The 18,478-nt window shown below is 58.5% G+C and overlaps 1 protein-coding gene across 2 annotated transcripts; it reads right to left on the bottom strand.

The window, feature by feature from the left end:
- Window positions 1-4,961: 4,961 nt before the first annotated feature.
- On the bottom strand, window positions 4,962-18,064 carry ZFTRAF1 (zinc finger TRAF-type and ring finger containing 1). Of its 2 annotated transcripts, none has more exons than XM_035277076.3 (4): window positions 17,471-18,064; window positions 8,222-8,460; window positions 7,404-7,615; window positions 4,962-5,802 (listed from the first exon to the last, which is right to left on the bottom strand). In XM_035277076.3, the coding sequence occupies exons 1-4, from the start codon at window positions 17,852-17,854 to the stop codon at window positions 5,411-5,413; spliced, it is 1,227 nt and encodes a 408-aa protein (XP_035132967.3). In that variant the 5' UTR covers window positions 17,855-18,064; the 3' UTR covers window positions 4,962-5,410. The 2 variants fall into 2 exon arrangements, with proteins under 2 accessions (XP_035132967.3, XP_054102787.2); XM_054246812.2 differs by having other exon boundaries at window positions 18,031-18,064.
- Between the last annotated feature and the right edge of the window lie 414 nt (window positions 18,065-18,478).

Below are 18,478 nucleotides of genomic sequence, written 5' to 3'. Positions count from 1 at the left end.
GCAACGTGCGTGCCAGCTGCATTCTCGGAAGGTTCAGTTAACCTGTGCTTAAGCTGCAAACGTAGGCCGGGCACAGTGGACCACGCTGTAATCCCAGCGCTTTGCGAGGCCCAATCGGGAGGATTGCTTGAGCCTAGCAGTTCGAGACCAGCCTGGGCAACACAGCGAGACCCATTTTTTTTTTTTCCTTGTTACCAGCATGAAAATCTGAATAACATTTTTTTTTTTTTTTTTTAAGACAGAGCCTTGCTCTGTCTCCCTGGCTGGAGTGCAGTCGTGCGGTCTCGGCTCACCACGCGATTCTCCTACATCAGCCTCACCACTAGCTGGTACTACTGGTGCATGCCACTACGCCTGACTAATTTTTGTAAAAATACAAAAGGGGGTTTCACCATGCTGGCCAGGCTGGTTTCAAACTCTTGACCTTGTGATCCACCCTACAGGTGTAAGCCATACCCGGCCAGAGAGACAGAGAGAAAGAAGAAAGGAAGAAAACAATTGCAAAATTATGTCTAGAATCCTGTGACATGGGACACGCAGGCCTCTAGAATACCCGTGCTGTCCCCCATCACCTTGAGGCCCAAATGCCTACCATGCCTTGGGTCTCTGACTCCTGGCTACACAGCATAGCCAGCACTGCACTCTGGTGCCATGGCTGGTTTCCCAAAGGCCCCGGAGGAGGCTAGGTGCACAGAGTCCAACTGGGGAGCCTCAGTAAGAGCGAAAGATACGGTGGGTTAATTTCCACCGTAATTATAACAAGTCATTGGGCAAAACTCAGCCAGAGAGGTCTGTTGAAGAGTGAGTGGCATGGAGCAGTGACAAGTCCCTAGATCCAGGAAAGGCTGCCGGGCCTGCTCAGGCTGACAGCAGGGTGCTGTCATAGCCTTGAGACTGGGCAGATCTGGGTCTCACTGCCTCGAAGGCTGCAGGGGTGGGACCAGGTCAAGCCTGCAGACCTATGCCATCACAAGCTGCAGGAGGCAGGAAATCCAGTCGGGCCTGGGTGTGAGGACAGGATGTGGAGGTCTGCACTCGCCCATCCAAAGCATGGCTCTGAGCCAAGGCAACTACTTGGAGGGCAAGCTGGGGGAGTGTGTGAAGGGCACAGTGAGGCACGAGGGAGGGAGTGGGGAGTGAGATTCAGAAGCTGAGGACTCAGGTGAGTTGCTGAAAACAGGGTGGCTTGGAAACCAAAGGGGCCCCCTGAGCTACCAGGACAATGATTAAGTAGTCCCTCGAGCCCCTGGGTCCACAGAATAGTCCAGCTCCTGGAAGCCCAATTCCCCTTCAGAGACAACCCAATTTCTCTCCTCTCTTTTTTTTTGAGATGGAATTTTGTTCTTGCCACCCAGGCTGGAGTGCAATGGTGTGATCTTGGCTCACTGCAATCTCCTCCCAGTTTCAAGCAATTCTCCTGCCTCAGCCTCCTGAGTAACTGGGATTATAGGTGACTGCCACCACCCCCAGATAATTTTTGTATTTTTTTTGGGAGATGGAGTCTCACTCTGTGGCTCAGGCTGGAGAGCAATGGAGCGATCTTGGCTCGCTACAACCTCTGCCTCCTGGGTTCAAGTGCTTCTCCCTGCCTCAGCCTCCCAAATAGCTGGGATTACAGATGCCTGCCACCACACCCAACTAATTTTTGTATTTCTAGTAGAGTCGGGGTTTTACTATGTTGGCCAGGTCGGTCTCAAACTCCTGACTTCTGGTGTTCCACCCGCCTGGACCTCCCGAAGTGCTGGGATTATAGGGGTAAACCACCATGCCTGGCCAATTATTGTATTTTTAGTAGAGCTGGGGTTTTTGTCACATTGGCCAGGCTGGTCTCAAACTCCTGACCTCTGGTGATCCACCCGCCTGGGCCTGCCAAAGTGCTGGGATTACAGACATGAGCCACGGCACCCAGCTGACAACCCAATTTCTCCTATGCCTGTTTCCCCCACTGACCAGACAAGATACACACATCAGGCAGTGCTGAGCAGGGCTGCAGGCCCAAAGTAGATTGCCACAGGCTGGGGGCAGCAGGGAGGCCAGCAGAGCCCAGAAGGCCCAGCTGTGGGTCTGTCTTCTGGTAAGGAAACACAGACAGAACATGGTTTGGAATATTTTTTTAAACTACAGTTGTTACATACAGAAAATATCCAAAGAGAACGCAGACCACAAAAGTGACACGTAAGTCATTTCCAACAATGATAAAAACACTTCTTGCTCTGCTCTTTAAAAACTTATTTTTGGCCGGGTGTGGCGGCTCACGCCTGTATCCCAGCATTTTGAGAGGCCGAGGTGGGTGGATCACGAGGTCAGGAGTTAAGAGACCAGACTGACCAACAAGGTGAAACCCCCATCTCTACTGAAAATACAAAAAAAACTTAGCTAGGTGTGGTGGTGCACGCCTGTAGTCCCAGCTACTTTGGAGGCTCAGGCAGGGGAATCGCCTGAACCCGGGAGGCGGAGGTTGCAGTGAGCCGAGATTACATCACAGCACTCCAGCCTGGGTGACAGAGTGAGACTGTGTCTCAAAAAATAATAATAAAAATTTAAATAATTTTTGAGATGGAGTCTCGCACTGTCACCCAGGCTGTAGTGCAGTGGTGCAATCTCAACTCACTGCAATCTCTGCCTACTGGGTTCAAGCAGTTCTCCTACCTCAGCCTCCCAAGTAGCTGTGACTACAGGCGTGCACCACCACTCCCAGGTAACTTTTGTATTTTTAGTAGAGATGGGGGTTTCACCATATTGGTCAGGCTGGTCTCTAACTCCTGACCTTGTGATCCACCCGCCTCAGCTTCCCAAAATGCTGGGATTACAGGCGTGAGCCACTGTGCCCAGCTTATTTTTATTACTTTTGTAAATGTCTCACTCTGGGCAAATTGAGAGATGTGGTGCTCACCAGGGGGTGGGGGTGAGACAAGCCCGGGAGAAAGGTGGGGCCTAGCTTAGGCTCTGCCCCCCACATCTGCCGTGTCTGGACCCCCCACACCCCCATCCTCACAGATGACAAAGAAGCAGGTAGGGATGCAGAGATGACACGGTCCTGGAGACAGCCATGTGTGTGGCAGCCCTGTCACATGTGGAAGCCTGTGCTCCAGTCCCTGGTGGCCAAGGACATGCTGCAGTCCTCCCAGGTGCCTGGCTCCCCCAGGCCATGAGGCTCAGCTGCTGTACGTCATGGTCACAGGGTAAACGCCCTGCTGAGGACCCTAGGCCACATTTGCAGACTCGCACCTTGAAGGGCCTTGTGTGGGCACTGCCCTTGCCCTTACGCCAGCCCCTCCTGTCCTGAACTCCCACAGGGCTGAATGCCCCGGGACCACCAAGGTGGGGCTGCAGGAGCTCAACCAGCCCTGGGTTTCCTTTCTCCATGTGGCCCCCAACCACACAGGTACATTTACCTGCAGAGATCTGCTGCCTCCAGGCCCCCGGCATCCCAGCCTGGCTGCGCCCATAAAGAACAAGGGCTCCACCCTCCCCACCCCAAGACATGCTGGGGCCTGTCCCTCCGCTGAGTCAGTCTCTCACACACCCAAACACAGATGGACAGGGCAAGCCTGCCCCACCTATGCACCCAACATCATCACCTTGGACCCAGACACACGACACAAGAGGGTATCTGACTTCCAAAGACACGAAGATGCAGAGTCATAGCCATCCTTCTGTCCATGTGGGCAAAGCATGGGGGTAGGCAGCCCCAAAGCACAGCAGAATTCACCCTGGTTGACCCCGAGTCAGAGGCAGCTGCTCCAAGGGATTTGCTGGGGGCTGGCTGGGGTCTCTGTGGACAGCAGAAAACCAAATGTGGGGCCTTCCCATGTCCTTGGTGGCCAGGCCACATCAGCTTTGCAGGAGAGAAGGCTCCAGCAGCAAGGCACTCCCAGCAGGCCACACACCTTGGCCTAGGAGTAGAAACCCAACAGAATTCTCAGAAACAGCCCCAGAAAAATTTGGCCTGTGAGGGGCAGTGCGGCTGCCTGGGAGGGAAGAGCTCTCCCAGACTGGATCATGCTGGGCTGTGCCTAGCCACGCTTAGCAGCCCGGATGACTGCGCTTGCATTCTGCCCCTAGCTCCTCCTCTCCATTCCTCAGCCCTTGACCTGTGGCCAGGAAAGCATAGGACAGTGGAGGACAGGCCCTGGCAGCCAGGTGGGGTGGGTGGCACTGCTCTGAGGCACAGTATTGCACCTGACAGGAAACCAGTTCTTTGGTATTGAAGCAACAAAAAGCTATGATGGAAGAGCCACATCTCCTAAGCAAAGGTGGGGGAGTCAAGCGCTACCCTTCCCAGTAGCCCCAAGGGTCCCAGGGGAAGAAAGAACCAGGGCTCACCCCTCCAAGCAGGGTTCCTTCCCACCCTGTTAGGCTAGCCCAGCTCAACCACCACAGGGAGCATGGGGGAGGCAGCCAGGGTGAGGATGGGAAGGGCCCACCTCTTCCAGGTGAGAAGCTGGGCTGCCCAACATCTGACCTCTGCGGTGACCCCGAGAGCAGCATGGGGGCACCCCTCAGACTCCCAACCAGCCAGGCACCCAAGCACTGACTCAAGCTTTCCACACAGCCTAGGGATGCTGGGCCCTCAAGGCTGAATCTACAGTAAATAGACTTTCTCACTAAAATGGTGTGACTTATTGAAGAGCCTGCAAGGAGTTTAATCTTTTTCCTGGAAGAGACCATTTCACCCTGCTTTCCGAAAATGTCTGCTGAGCCTTTGTGGCCGAGTCCTGTTCTCGCTGGGAGCGGCTGATTGGCCAGGGCAGCCCCAACCCTACCTGGATCTCCCCACCCAAGCCTCAGTCTCGAGACCCCATGACAAAGTGTAAGGGGAAGCAGTGTCTGAGTCTCTCCTTGGGGGGGCGTGTGTGGGCACAGAAATGGGGATGGGGTGGGCTCTGCCCCCCAGGCCAAACCAAAGCTCCCGCGCTGTCCATTCACAGCCATGCCTTCCCCTTGAACAAAACAGAAAGTATGAAACAAGGCTGCCTTTTAATCGCAATCAGATATTCGGAAATGCCGTCTGATGTCAGCAAGGCCCCTGCGCCCAGCCAGAACCGTGCAGGGACAGAGCAACACCACCGCCTGGCTGTGCAGAAGGGCTGGGGCAGGGTCGCTGTGCCTCTCAGTGGCCTCCTTGCTGCCACCAGTCTCTGAGCCTTGGGGTGCCCGATGCACCACCTCCTCTTTGGGTCAGCCCAGCCTCTGGTGCCCTCGGAAGGAAGGGAGGCAGGGCTGCAGAGGGGTGAGCTGGAGGCGGGGCCCCATTGCACACACATGCAGACTTTCCCAGTGTTTGGCTTCATTTGTTCTCCTTTGCGAAAATGATCACATAGTCATGTGAAGCAGCTGCCAGCCAGGTGGACAGGGCAGCGGTGCTGGGATGCTGCCAGTCGGCTCCTCGGGATCCTGAGGCCCCGCCCTACTTCTGTATCTGGAACAGGAAGAGCCGCAGGTTGATGTTCTTGGCGGCCAGCAGCTTGTTGCACTCCACGGAGTCAATGATGGGCAGCGGCACGTAGTCCGTCTCATTGCTCTCGTTGGTGAAGACAAAGTGGTAGATGACGGGGCTGATCCTCACGTCGTCGTAGGGGCCTTTAAGCAGCAAGAAGGAGCACTCCAGGGGTGCCGTGACCTTGCTCTTGAGGAGGAGCTGGAAGGACAGCGTGCGCTTGCAGGACAGGTTGGGGTTGCGCTCTGAGTCGTTGACGCGAGCCTTCAGGACCCACGTCTGGTTCAGCACCGTGAACCTGGGCGTCTCGTAGTACAGGCGTGTGATGAAGTCATCTGTGCGGTACGGCCGGAACTGGACCTCTGTGGAGACAGACAGGACCGGAAAAAGTCGGCCGTTAGTGTGGGCAAGGCTGGACAGCAACGCCTTCCCCGACCAGGCCGAGGGCAGGCTCAGCCGGAGAGGAAGGCAACTTACCCAGACACCGAGCTCTGCTTGTCACAAGCAAGCCAAATGCAACTATGGCAAATGGAGTCGTACACAAGCTTTGCGGGGGGGGGGGAACAACTACAAACAGAATCAACACAGATTAGCTGCAGAGTCCAGAGGCTGCACGTGTTGGCTGCACGTGTCAGGCCACACCCCAGGCGTGCCCGGCCCACACTGGCCTCCCTCGTCACCCTGAGCCCCGGGTGTCCCCCAGGGTGGGGTAAGCAGACACACAGACAGGATGCGGTTCTGAGAACAAGTGCACTTTATTGGTTCTGATACAGAGCTGCCAGAAAAGCCAGCAGGCAGCTGCGGCACCCAGCCCTGCCCGAGGGGAGTGCCAGGTCCTTGGGCTCCAGGCCGGATTGGGGCTGCCAGTCAGCAGGCAGCCCTGCCTGCACAGTCCTCTTGTGCAGCCCACAGCCCGTGGCTGGCAAGTCCCTCTGTGAGGCGTGGGCTCTCAGGTGGCCAGTCTTTCCTGCACGAATGGGGCTTCCCACTTGGCCACAGCTGCAGCCACATGGCCCCAGCCTGCCTAGACTCCATGAGGTCCTGGTATCTCCAGGCAGCTAAGGCTGCTACTCACCACAGGCTGTGGCTGCTGCAGAGGCCCCTGGCCCTTGGCCTCTCTGGCCTACTCAGGCCCACACACCCCACTGGACCCAGTCCAGGCAGCAGGGCGGGACTGGCTGCCCATGACCGCCCTGCTTGAGCCATGCCTGGTGCTCTGAGCCAGCCGCCTGGTGCGGGCTGAGAGTAGCGGGATAGAGCTTCCTCCAGCGGCCCCAGCATCAACAGGTGCTTCTTGCTGTCCTCTGGACCAGGCTTTGGCCTGGCTCCTGCTCCCCGACATGTTCAAAGGCGGTGGTAGTGGCTGAGAGCCACGAGATCCAGTGGGTCTGGGCCTGCGTCCAGCCCGTGCGTCTGTGGGTGTCCGCTCCCAGTTCTACAGTTTTGAGTCGGGCACCCTCAGCTTGTTCTGCAGCCCTGTCCCTGAATGGCTTCGTGCCAGCCTTGAGACCCACAGCTGGGACAGTGACTGCCTGCAAGCAGTCCTCACTCAACAGGGTGCTCGTCTCGCCCCACGCTCCAAGGGATGGGCCCCTAGGTTCCAGGCCCCCTGAGACCTGCCCACTTTCTGGTTAGACCCTGACTGTCTGGAGGCTCTGGAGCCCCACAGTGAGGGTGCCACCTTGCTGGGGTGGTGGGGCCAGGGTGGGGAGGACAGGTGGGCGGGGCTGCTGAGCGAGCCACACAGGCGTGCACCTGGGGTCGGTCTCGGCCCCTCCTTCTGCTCAGTCTCCGGCCTGTCTTCTTGCCTGAGGTGTCCTCCTGTCCACTGGGAGCTTGTCCAGAGCCTGGCCGTCTGGCACAGTCAGTGCCCAGTGCCCAGAGCCTCTGCCCCCAGGCTCTTGGCTGCCAGCCCCCCACGCCCACGCCTGTGTGGCATGCAGCAGGCGGCGGGGCGCCTCACCTGTGTAGCCGATCTTCTCAAAGCTGAGCAGGCTGAAGATGCTGTTGTATAGCTGCATCTCCTTTCGGTGGCTCTGGTCCATCTCATCCAGGATCTCCATCAGCTCGTTGCCCGTCTTGGTCGGGTGGGCACAGGCAGCCTCGTGCACCGTCAGCTCATGGAAGGGGCCGTGCCAGGGGCAGCCGATGCGTTTGTACTTGCACTGGGTTACCCTAGGGGAGGCAGGCACATCAGTCACGAACCCAAAACAGGCAGCTGTGACAAGCTGTCCTCCCACATGGCTTCCATCCAGCTAAGAAGCCCTTTCTGGGACACACACAGCTGTGAGCCCAGCCCCCAGGATGGGGTGAAAGTGGCAGTGTGCAGAGAGGAAGGAGACAGGCAGAAACGGGGAGAGGGAGGGAAGGAAGAGCGTGAGTTTGAGCCTGCGTGCCCAGAACCGCAGCTCTGGTTCCCTCTTCTGCTTGGCAGCTGTGGCCCTGCACAGCCTCACTCCAGGAGACTTGGTGGCTGCCTCCAGTGGCTGGGTAGCCATGGGCTCTTGCCAGTGTAGCCTCACACCAAGCTCCCTGAGGTCCCACGCTGTCCTGGGCCCTTTGACACAAAGAGCGCTGGAAGGCCAGGGTCATGTCCTGATAACAACCGGGTGCAGAGCCTACCTGTCGCCATCCTGTGCAGCACCCTCCCCTGGGGCCGTCACTGGGCTGCACAGGTGGTACCCAAGGCCCAGGTGGCAGGCATGGCCAGTTCACTCTGCATGGGCCCTGCTGCACCAGGGTGGGCCCCATGGCGAGGCTGAGCCCCTGACCCTCAGTTACCTGTCCTGGCATTCCTCTTTCTGGTGCCTCTCCAGGAGGGAGCGGGGAAACTGGCGCAGGCAGAAGCCACACTCTGAAGGCAGCTCGCTCACGGCTTTTTCCACGGCCAGGTTCCGGCAGCAGAGGCTCTTACTGATCTCACAACGACAATTGGGGCACGTGGCCTGCTCCTCCTTCAGCCGGGCATCTGCTAGTAGGTGGATAAAACAGCCAGCGCACATCAAGTGACCATTAGTACACTGCGAAGAAGGAAAGGGAGACGAAGCTCACAGACCTGCGGGCTCGTGCTCACACACACCCGCCCATGCCTGCCAGCTCCGGCCAGGTGTCCCGAGGGACTGCAGCTGGTGCAAAGAGGTGCACGTGCCTGTCCCTGCATCATGCTGGAGCGTAGCCAACACTGAGAGCTGCTCCAGAGGGACAGGCAGAGCCAGCTTGGGTTCTTGCAGAGATCAGAGGTCCCAAGAGTAAGACCTCACCAGCTCACAGGTGACAGCTCTCTCTGGCAATGACTGGTTCAATCACCTGGGGCTTAGAGCCAGGCTTCTCTCCTAGGTGGCCAGCGACTGCCCTAACTCTCCTACAGATCTAGAGTTTAGGAGCCCTCCAGGAACACTAGGCTCTTGGCCAGCACTGTCTGGTGGGGAGTGGATGCTGCTCCCACACTGGGGCAGGAATACTCTCTGGGCCTTTGGCAAGGCCATTCACACTGGGTTGAGGACCTGGCTCAGGGCGAGCCCAGCCTGGCCCTTCTACTCCAGCCTTCTCCAGGGAGCCCACGTGGAAGAAGGCAGCTGCCCCAGTCCAGGGAGGTCAGCTAACTGCAGAGGCCTCCTCAGAGCTGGGAGGCAGGAGCCAAGCTGGTCCAGGACAAGGGCAGGTAGGCAAACGGAATGCCTGGGGAATGGGAGTGGGGGCTCTGAGTGCCAAGCCTGTTGGGGTAACCGGGATTGGCAGGAGCAGGGTAGCTCCCACTGGGCTCCCTATGTGGGCTGCCAGCAGTCCCAGTGGTCCCATCCTGGCTCTCTCACTCCCTTGACATAAGCCTTGAGTATCCACTGGTGCCACTGACACACAAGGCAAGCTTCAGTACCAGCCTGTGGGGGCTCACAGTGTGGGAGGCAGGAAGCTCAGACCAGAACCAAGAGGTACAAGAGCAAAGCCTTGTGTACCTGAGCAGACAGCTGCCCACATCCCTGGCTGGAGTGGAATGTGCAGGGCTGAGGCATTCCAGGGCCAGGCAGGAATGACAGGGATGTGAGGTGCCTCCCACCTAGGGACTCTCACAGCTCGCTGAGGGGATAGGTCAGCAGAGTCACTCCTGTCCTGATGCCTCTCCAGCAGCTGGCCCAGCTGGAGGTTTGCCAGCCATGCAAACCTCCAGAAAGCCACTGGGCCACAGGCTTCCTTTGGGACTTGGCACCCTTTTGAGAATAGGATGTGGTGCAGCAGAGGGGCCTGCTCTGGTCTAGCCTCTCTACCCAGCTGTCAGGGAGGGGACACTCACAGGGCCCTGCCTGGTAGTGCTGGGAGGCCACCCCTGCACACGTGGGGCCCTGGTAAGCCTGAGCTGCCATCCTAGTGCTTCAGCGGCCCATGCACCCCAAGCTAAGGAGCTGCCAGACGCTGGGGCTACTAACTCGGGCCTCGGGTCTGGTGAGTGAAAGGACCTACATGTGGAGAACAGATGGTGGGGACAAAGCCCTCTTTCATGGAATCCACATCCACACGAATGCCACCCATTACCTATATTTGATTCTCAAGTTCTGAGCCTGGTTAAAAATTAAAATCACAGGCGGCAGCTCATGCCTGTAAACCCAGCACTTTGGGAGGCCAAAGCAGGTGGGTCACCTGAGGCCAGAAGTTTGAGACCAGCCTGGCCAACAGGGTGAAACTCTGTCTCTACTAAAAATACACAAATTAGCCAGGCATGGTGGCACATGCCTGTAGTCACAGCTATCTGGGAGTCTGAGGCAGGAGAATTGCTTGAACCCGGGAGGCGGAAGCTGCAGGGAGCCAAGACTGCACTATGGCACTCCAGCTTGGGCGACAAAGCAAGTCTGTCTCAAAAATAAGTAAATGGGCCAGGCATGGTGGCTCACGCCTGTAATCCTAGCACTTTGGGAGGCCGAGGTGGGTGGATCACCTGAGGTCAGGAGTTCAAGACCAGCCTGGCCATCATGGTGAAACCCCATCTTTAAAAAATAACAATAAATGAATAAATGAAAATTAAGACATACACAGCTGCCTGAGGCAGGGAGTGAGGCTGGCTCTGACTGAGTTGGAGACAAGCTGAGGCCTGCCCCCAGGTGTGAAAATCTGCCAGCCCTGTCCAGGGGTCAGCGGTGGGTGGACTGTGGGCAGGGAGTGAGCACAGACGGTGTTGAAGCAGCTGCCCCATGGGAGGCACAGAGCAAAGGCCCACAGCACCACCCTCACAACCCCCTACCCTGGAGCCGTGCCACTCCATGTGGACAGCTTTAGACACTTCCTGGTGAGACTGCCCAGGGGCCTTGGAAGGGGTTCTGGGCCCAGCTCTGCATGCACAGTTGCCTGAGCACAGGCACAACAGTCCTCTTCTTGGCTGGGGCCCAGCTCCCAAGGGAGTTCCAGGCAGGGCTAGAGCACCTGATCCTACCCACCAAGGCCACCTGGCCTCTTCCTAGCTCTGGGTAGCTCAGGAAGACCGAGATGGAGTCCTGAGTCCTCCCAAAGGTGCACTGAGGCTGCCAAGCACATCGCCACTTACCTCCTAGCACTGCCAGCCTCTCGCTCTGAAAGCCACCCCAGCTCCTGGGCCAGCCCCTGGCCATGGGCCCCTTTCTTTTGGGGGCCCCTTTCTTTTGGGGGCCTCCAGACCCTAGCATGGGCTCATTCAATTCCATACCATGGAATTGGCTCTCTCTGGGCCTCCAAGAGGGCCTGCAAGCTCCGAGGAGACGCAGGGCCAACACAGTGAGTCCCCAGGGGGCCCTGGGCACACTGGCAACACCCACCCATAGACCCTCCCACTGGTCAAGGGACGTCCTCTAGGTGCATGGCCAGGGCCGACCAACACTCAGCCCAGGAGGTCTGTCCACAGCAGAACAGTCACATGCTCCAGAGCCTTCCCTGCCATCTGGGCCTCCTCAACCCCTGAGCAAGACCCTGGCTCTACACCAAGACCAGGCCACGGGCAGCTGAATTTTTGGCTCTGGCAGTGTCTGGCCAGATGCACTTGATTCTGACTTGTGTCTACCACCCACCAGAAGCTGGGCCCTGGAGGACTCTGCACAGTCCAGGGGATGGCGTGGTCCAAGGCCCTCAAGAGCCCAGGTACCTTCAAGAGCAGCTGCTGCAGCACCAAGGCCAGGCCGCCTCTCACCACCAGCTGGGAAGACCCCATGGGAGCGGAGGGTACCCCACAATCACAATCCCCCAAAACCAAGGACATCATAGGGTGGCATCACATGGATGACATCACAGGGGCATGACATCGTGGAGATGACATCACAGGGGTGGCATCATAGGGGGAACAACATCACAGGGTGACATCATGGGGATGTCACACACATCACTGGGAAAGGACATCATGGGGATGACATCACAGGGGAATTACATCATAGAGGGATGGCATCACATGGAATATCATGGGATGACATAATAGGAGAATGACATCGCAGGGGAATGATATCATAGGGGGATAACATCACATGGGTGACATCACAAAGAAAGCCACCGCAGGGTGACATCATGGAAGAAACAACATCACTGGGTGACATCATGGGAATGACATCATAGGGGGATAACTTCACATGGGTGACATCACAAGGAATGCCATCGCAGGGTGACATCACGGGGTAATGACATCACAGGGATGGTGTCACACCAATGACATCACTGGGTAAGAACATCACAGGTAGATGATGTCACAGGGAAGACCATTGCAGGATGACAGCACAGGAGAACATCACGGGGAATTACATCATAGGAGGATGATGTCACAGGGAATGCCATTGCAGGATGACATCACAGGAGGATCTCATAGGAGAATGACATCATAGGGGGGATGATGTCACAGGGATGACATCACAAGGAATGTCACCATGGAGTGACACCATGGGGGATGACATCACAGGGCTTCCTAGACTGTCCTAGGGCAGATGGGGGCTTGAAGCCACAGTGATGGACTCAGACCCCAGCCCACAGGTCACCAGTAGCATGACCTTGGGCTCACACCATCCCTCTCAGGGCCACAGTTTCCTCACATGCACAGGTGAAGAGTACAGGACCAGCTTCATTCTGTGAGGTGGATGGGACAGGATGGCACTGCCCGACACCGAGCAGGCACAGAGGAAGCACCACCACCGTGGGCAGCCATGGCAGAGTCCCTGGGGCTGCCAAATCCAGCAGCCAGACCCCAGGCCCCTCTGCAGATGCTGATACACACAGGTGGCCCAGAAATGGCCATCTGCACCTGCATCCTTGAGACAGCACCCAGCACTCCCCTCTGCCGGGCTATGGGCAGCTCACGTGACCCCAAGCCTGTGCAGACCCAGGGTCTCCACTTGAGCTGTTTCTTCCCTGGGGTTAGTGGGAGCTAGATGAACTGAACAGGCTCAAGGAGCCCTGACGCGACTGAGGGCCCCCATGACTTCCTGGTGGTCCTAAATTCCCTATGGTCAGCTGGCCTTGTAGCACCCCTTTCGAGCCTGGACTGCATGGCTCTCTCAGGCCCTGAGGACCTCCTATTTCCCACCAGAGGATGGCATGATGCCCAGGCCCATGGAAGCAGTGTCCTTGCTCACCAGCTGTCGGGGACCCACAGGCCCTTGACAAGAGGTTGTCAGAGCCAAAATGCAGCCAAAGGGCTTCCCTGTGGCACGAACCCCAAAAGCACTGCTCAGCCAGCTGGAGGTCCCCCTTCCTCTGCCATCTGCATGCAGGCAAGGCCCCACCAGGGCCAATAGTGCCTCAGGGTACACCGCAGATGCTCAGCCCTGACCAAACATGGCCTGTTCTCAGGCCCCAGAACAAACATGGGCCTGAGAGGGACTGGCACGTTGTCCAAGGCCATGTAGCTATTAAGTGTGAAGCCAGGACTCAAACCTTCCGCCCAGGCTGGAATTTGAAGTCCCTTGCCTGCTGCCTCCCTTGCCTGCTGCTGCTGTCAGACCTCAAATGGGGGCCAGTCAAGTCCCAGAGTTGAGCTCACATTCAGAACAAGGCTGCTTAGATCTAAAAGTAACTCAAATGACAACCACCACAGAAAACAAAAATTCTTACCTAGTCAGAGATTCCAGAAACTCTTCCTTGCTCCCGTAAGTTTTAGATACCTAAGCAAACATATTTACAAGGCTCTTTCCTGCTACTTTCTCACCTCAAAGAGCGAATCAGCTGCAGTCCTGCACTGCTGCCCAGGAGGCTGGTGAGGAGGGGCCCAAAGCTCCCTGGACACATGAATGGGGACTCCACCCCCACAGGATGGCACACTGTTGGGCTGGTGGGGGTATGGGGCTTGGGCAGAGATGGAGCCATCTCTGCTTCCTGGACTGTTATCAATGGGACGGTCAAGATGTGACACAGAGACATGGGCACTACAGGTGGGAGGGCATAAGCGAGTGACATGTCAGCAACTACAAAACACACATCCCTCCCACAGGACAGAGTGAACACACCCTGGTCAGATGGGGCAGGAGGGCATCCTTGTAGCAAGGTGAGTAGTCTCAAAGTGGGGGTGCTGCCTCTGTGGGGCCCGAGGTGGGCAGGGGCGGGGAGGACATCTCAGGCAGGAGGGCACAGGAGTGGCAGGGCACTGTGCAGGACTGCACTTGAGGGGCAGCTGGTCCACATCAGATGTAGCCTGGACCATATCTGTGAGAGGCCCCGCCTGACCCTTACACTCTAGTGAGCTTGTTTTTGCCTTAAGAATGCCCCACGAGGGGTGCAATGATGCGCAGTCCCTTCCTCCAGGTGCCATTGCCAAGGCTCAGGGCTTCAGCTTATATCAGCAGGAAGGGTCAGGGCCAAGTCTGTGTTATGGAGGACCACACTGGGCCTTGTCTGAACGGCTGTGCCAAAACAGAGGAAGGGAGGTCCGGGATGAGGCTGTAGCTGCAACGTTCTGGGAATCACTGAGGCTGTGTCTTCCCGGAGGAGGTGCCCCACGGGCAGAGGTGTCCACAGGACACACTGCCCTCAGGCCATAGAGCAGGGAACCCGCAGAATCGACCTGACCACCTGCTCAGCCTGGACTGGCCAGAAGCTCCTGCAAGGGCATCCCCACTGCCCTGCCAGCCCTCCTGCCACCCACCTGAGACTCCAGAAGGTGGCTGCACACCTTGTCAGGCCAGTCACCCAAGGCACACCTAACACCCACAGAGAAAACATCAAAGCCGGGTCTGCTGTGCTGGCTGCAGCCCCAACGTGCCGTGACATAGGACGCGACAGTGGCAGAAGCTGTTCGTATGAGGGCCTCGTCTGACACCCGAGCAGTTTTCCCAGCCTGTGAGGAGCCATCGTGCAGGCACAGGTCCATGGGTCAGGTGGGTGAACTGCCTGTGCGGCCCACATCTGCTTTTGACACCACCTGAGGCTTTCCTGCCAGCGCTGGTGGCATGTGCTATCTGGATGACAAACTCTCATTACTGAGGACCCAGCCAACTCCAGAGGCCCATGGAGTTGTCTCCTACAGCCCCAGTCCCAGGGACAGCATTGGGCTCAGCATGGCTACTCCCCTCTTCTCACCAGAGTTGGGCACTGAGTCAGTTCCCAAGAGCACAGCTTGGCTGGTGCCCACCCTGAGCCATGTGTTCTGCTGGGGTCAGGAAAAATGTTCTAGTAGAACAGAGAGTGGAACCTGCTGCATTCCTGACACTGGCTGGCTAGAGACAGGCAATTAACATGGTTACCAAAGCAGGCTAGTAGAATATGGTAGGTTGAGCGAAGGCTGGGGTGATGGCCAGCATAGGCCCCAGACAGGGACGCACAGAAGGCAGCATGTGGGGGCCCACACCATCTGTGCCCAAATTCTCCAGGGAGCAGAGCAAGCAAGGGCCCAGGTCTCCAGGTCTATGCTGACCTTCCAGGGGCACCACCCATAGAGGAAAGCCACCCCCTGGAGGTGTTCTTGGCAGTATTCGGGGAGGCCAGTGCCCACAGCACTCCTTGCTCAGCTGCTCTGTTCCCAGGGAAGCCACTGAGCAGAGCCCCTAGGCCAGGGAGGGCTACCAGCTAGGGCAGCCCTAGTGCTTTCAGTCTCCATTACACCTGCTCAGCTCCCTGCCTCTGGCCGCCCAGGGTAGAACTCTGCTCTGCATAGTACAGGCCGGTTTGAACCAGCCAGGTTCAGAGGCCTAGTCACCAGGAGCTCTGGTCAGAAGCAGAGACATCAGAAGCACCCCAGCCAGCTGGGAGACAGAGTGCACCAGGGACTAGTACCATGTGGCCCATAATCAAACCAGGCCCGGCTCCAGCCCATCCACCAGTGGGGAGACAAGGAGACTTCCCAGTTCCCCTGTGATCCTGAACTATTGGCTTGGCTTGTTGGAGTCTTCCTCGAGGCCCAAGAAAGTTCTGGCCACGCGTGGTGACTCACGCCTGTAATCCCAACACTTTGGGAAGCCAAGGAAGGTGGATCACCTGAGGTAAGGAACTGAAGACCAGCCTGTCCAACATGGCGAAAACTCCATCTCTACTAAAAAAAATATGAAAATCAGCCAGGCATGGTGGCGGGCACCTGTAATCTCAGCTACTTCAGAGGCTTAGGCAGGGAGAATTGCTTGAACCCAGGAGGCAGAGCTTGCAGCGAGCTAAATCCTGCCACTTCACTCCAGCCTGGGTGACAGAGTAAGACTCTGTCTAAAAAAAACAACAAACAAACAACAACAACTTCCGCCTTGGAGGATGGAAGGTTGTGAGCCAGGAAAAAGGAGCTGGAGAGTGGGCACATCTTGGAAGCCGAGGCACTGCCAAAGCCAAGGGGTAACTGCTAACTCTGGGGGCCAGGGGCTGTGAAAAGCGCTCCCCTAGCTGGCCTTGATGCCTGACACCCAGGAGGGTGGGTGAGAGCCAGTGCCCCCTCCCCACTGGGGTCATCCCAACAAGGTCATGGCAGAGCAAGAAGGACCTAGAGATCCAGAATTTAGGGAAACGACAACGCACACTAGCTCTATCCCGCCTGTTACAAAAGTAGCCTCTCATCCAGGCCCCAAGCTTAAACGCAAGCAGGGAAACAAAGCCTCATTAGCTACTTCCAGCTCCTCTAAGTGTAAAAACAGCTGACAGAGAACCTGCTTCATTTCTCACAGGGACTGGGGAGTTGAAAGGGAGGGAAAGAAACAGGGAAGGTGGGGCACTGTACTCCACCTCTAGGTGTCAACTATTGTCTGTCCCTACTGCTACCTGGGAAGGGGCATGTCAAACCCACCTGGGCCAGGGACCCTCTCTAACAGCCTTAGGTTGCTTAAGGGCTGAGTCTAACTGCCATGCTGGATGTGAAGGTGGGGAGGAGGGGTGGACCGGCCTCCTGGAGCACTGGTTGCCAGGAAGCCTGGCCTGGCCTGGGTGAGGTGGGCAGGAGCCTAGCGTGGGGCATGGCAGGTCCAGTAGGATGCGGGTTTCGGCTGGGACTGGAGAAGGTACCCAGACTGTGGGACTTAGAGCAAGTGGTTTATCCAGACCAACAGCAATCCCCTCTCTCCTTACTGTTTTTCATAATGAAGCACAAATGGGCAAAGTAAAAGGATTCTTCCACCCAGGAGGATAGAAAAGGAAACGTCCGCAGGAGGTTCAGGAGTGGAGGGACAGGCTCGGGGGTGTGGCTGCCAGAAGAATGGGGAAGGAGCTCTCGAGCACAGGACTCGGTCCAGGGAGCTTGGGACCGGGTGGGTTGGGGTGAAGCAGTTGTGGGGTAAGGGTCAGTTCGAGGGTGTGGATTTGGGGGGGAGTGTTGAGAGGACGGTGGAGAAGTCTGGAAAAGAGAAGGGAGAGGTAAGCGAAAGACACGCGATTGAGATAGGGAAGTAACGTGGATCAGAACACAGAAAAGGGGGGTCCCGAGCAGAAAATAATGCCCGAAGAGAAAGACAGCGAGGAGCTTCGGAGCAGGCGCTGGAGCCCCGCTGGGCGAAGAAGTGGCTGTAAGGGCCGGAGGGTTCCCGGCCGCCGGGGCCAGCGGGCCTGGCCTCCGAGGAGACGCGGATCCTGGGGCCCCGCGGCGGGGGCTGCAGCCCCGGGCTGGGCCGGGTCGGGGTCGGCCGGCGGCCCTACCTGGTACACGGAGGCCTTGGGCAGGTCCAGGCACACGGTGCAGCATAGCACCGAGTAGAGCCGCTCCTCCAACTTCCCGCTGCCTGCCGCCGCCGCCGCCGCCGCCGCCTCGGCCGCTTCGGCTGCCCGCAGCCGCTTCTTGGGCGGCGCGTCGGGGTCGCCGGCCGCCTCCTGCAGCTGTAGCTGCCGGGCGCCCGCCAAGCCCGCCTCGTCTGGGAGCCCAGGCCCCGCCGCCTCGCCCAGTGCCGCCGCCGCCGCCGCCGCTGCCGCTTGCCCGGCGGCCGCCCCGGGCCCGGCTACGACCCCGACCCCGACCCCGGCCGGCACGGCGCCCGCGGGCCCCGCGGCCGGGCCGCCCCCGCCAGCCTCCTCGGCGCCGGACATAGCGGCCGGCGGGCCCGGCTGGCGGATGCCGGCGCGCTCCCGCGGCTAAAAGTTAGGGGCGCCGTGCGCTCCCGCCGCTCTCCCGCCGCCGCCGCGACCCCGCAGCTCCACTCCTTGCGCCGCCGCCTCAGTGGGCCCGGCCCGCGCGTCGCCCCACAGCCGCCGCGGCCACCAACCCCGACACGGCCGCCATCTTTGTTTTCGCTGTGCGCTTCCCCCCGCCCCGCCGCCACCGCCCCCCCGTCTTCCCCGTCACGTGAGCTCCGCGCGGGGCCAATGGGAGCGCCGCTTGGGGCGAGACGGCGCAGGGACCAGAACCAATGGGAGCGCGAAGGCCCCCCCGAGGGCCCGCCCCTGCAGAAGGTGGGCAGGAAGGGGGCGGGGCCCGGGCGAGCCAGGGAGGGACGCGCACCTGGGACTGGGAAGGCCCACGCGAGCTGCTGCGTCGGCGCAGCACCCACGCTCCATGAGCCAGCGGCAGCGGGGTGCAGCCGCTGACTCTTACGGCGGGGTGTGCCTGCGTCTTGGTCCCCCAAAACTCAGGCTCGTGTTTTCTTCCCGGAGGGGAAGGGCACAGATGAAAAACCCCGCCGGCCACCCTTATCTGTTCCATGCGGAATCCGA

This window comes from Callithrix jacchus, chromosome 16 (assembly GCF_049354715.1).
Source record: "Callithrix jacchus isolate 240 chromosome 16, calJac240_pri, whole genome shotgun sequence".
In the NCBI taxonomy this organism is placed as follows: Eukaryota; Metazoa; Chordata; class Mammalia; order Primates; family Cebidae; genus Callithrix; species Callithrix jacchus.
This window is presented reverse-complemented; position numbering and strand designations above follow the sequence as displayed.

Coding starts and splice junctions, on each gene's coding strand:
- ZFTRAF1 (XM_035277076.3), bottom strand. CDS start 17,854: ATGTCCGGCGCCGAGGAGGCTGGCGGGGGCGGCCCGGCCGCGGGGCCC. Junction 7,616..8,221: donor AAAGAGGAATGCCAGGACAG/GTAACTGAGGGT, acceptor TGCCTCCCCTAG/GGTAACCCAGTGCAAGTACA. Junction 5,803..7,403: donor TGAGAAGATCGGCTACACAG/GTGAGGCGCCCC, acceptor CTGTCTCCACAG/AGGTCCAGTTCCGGCCGTAC.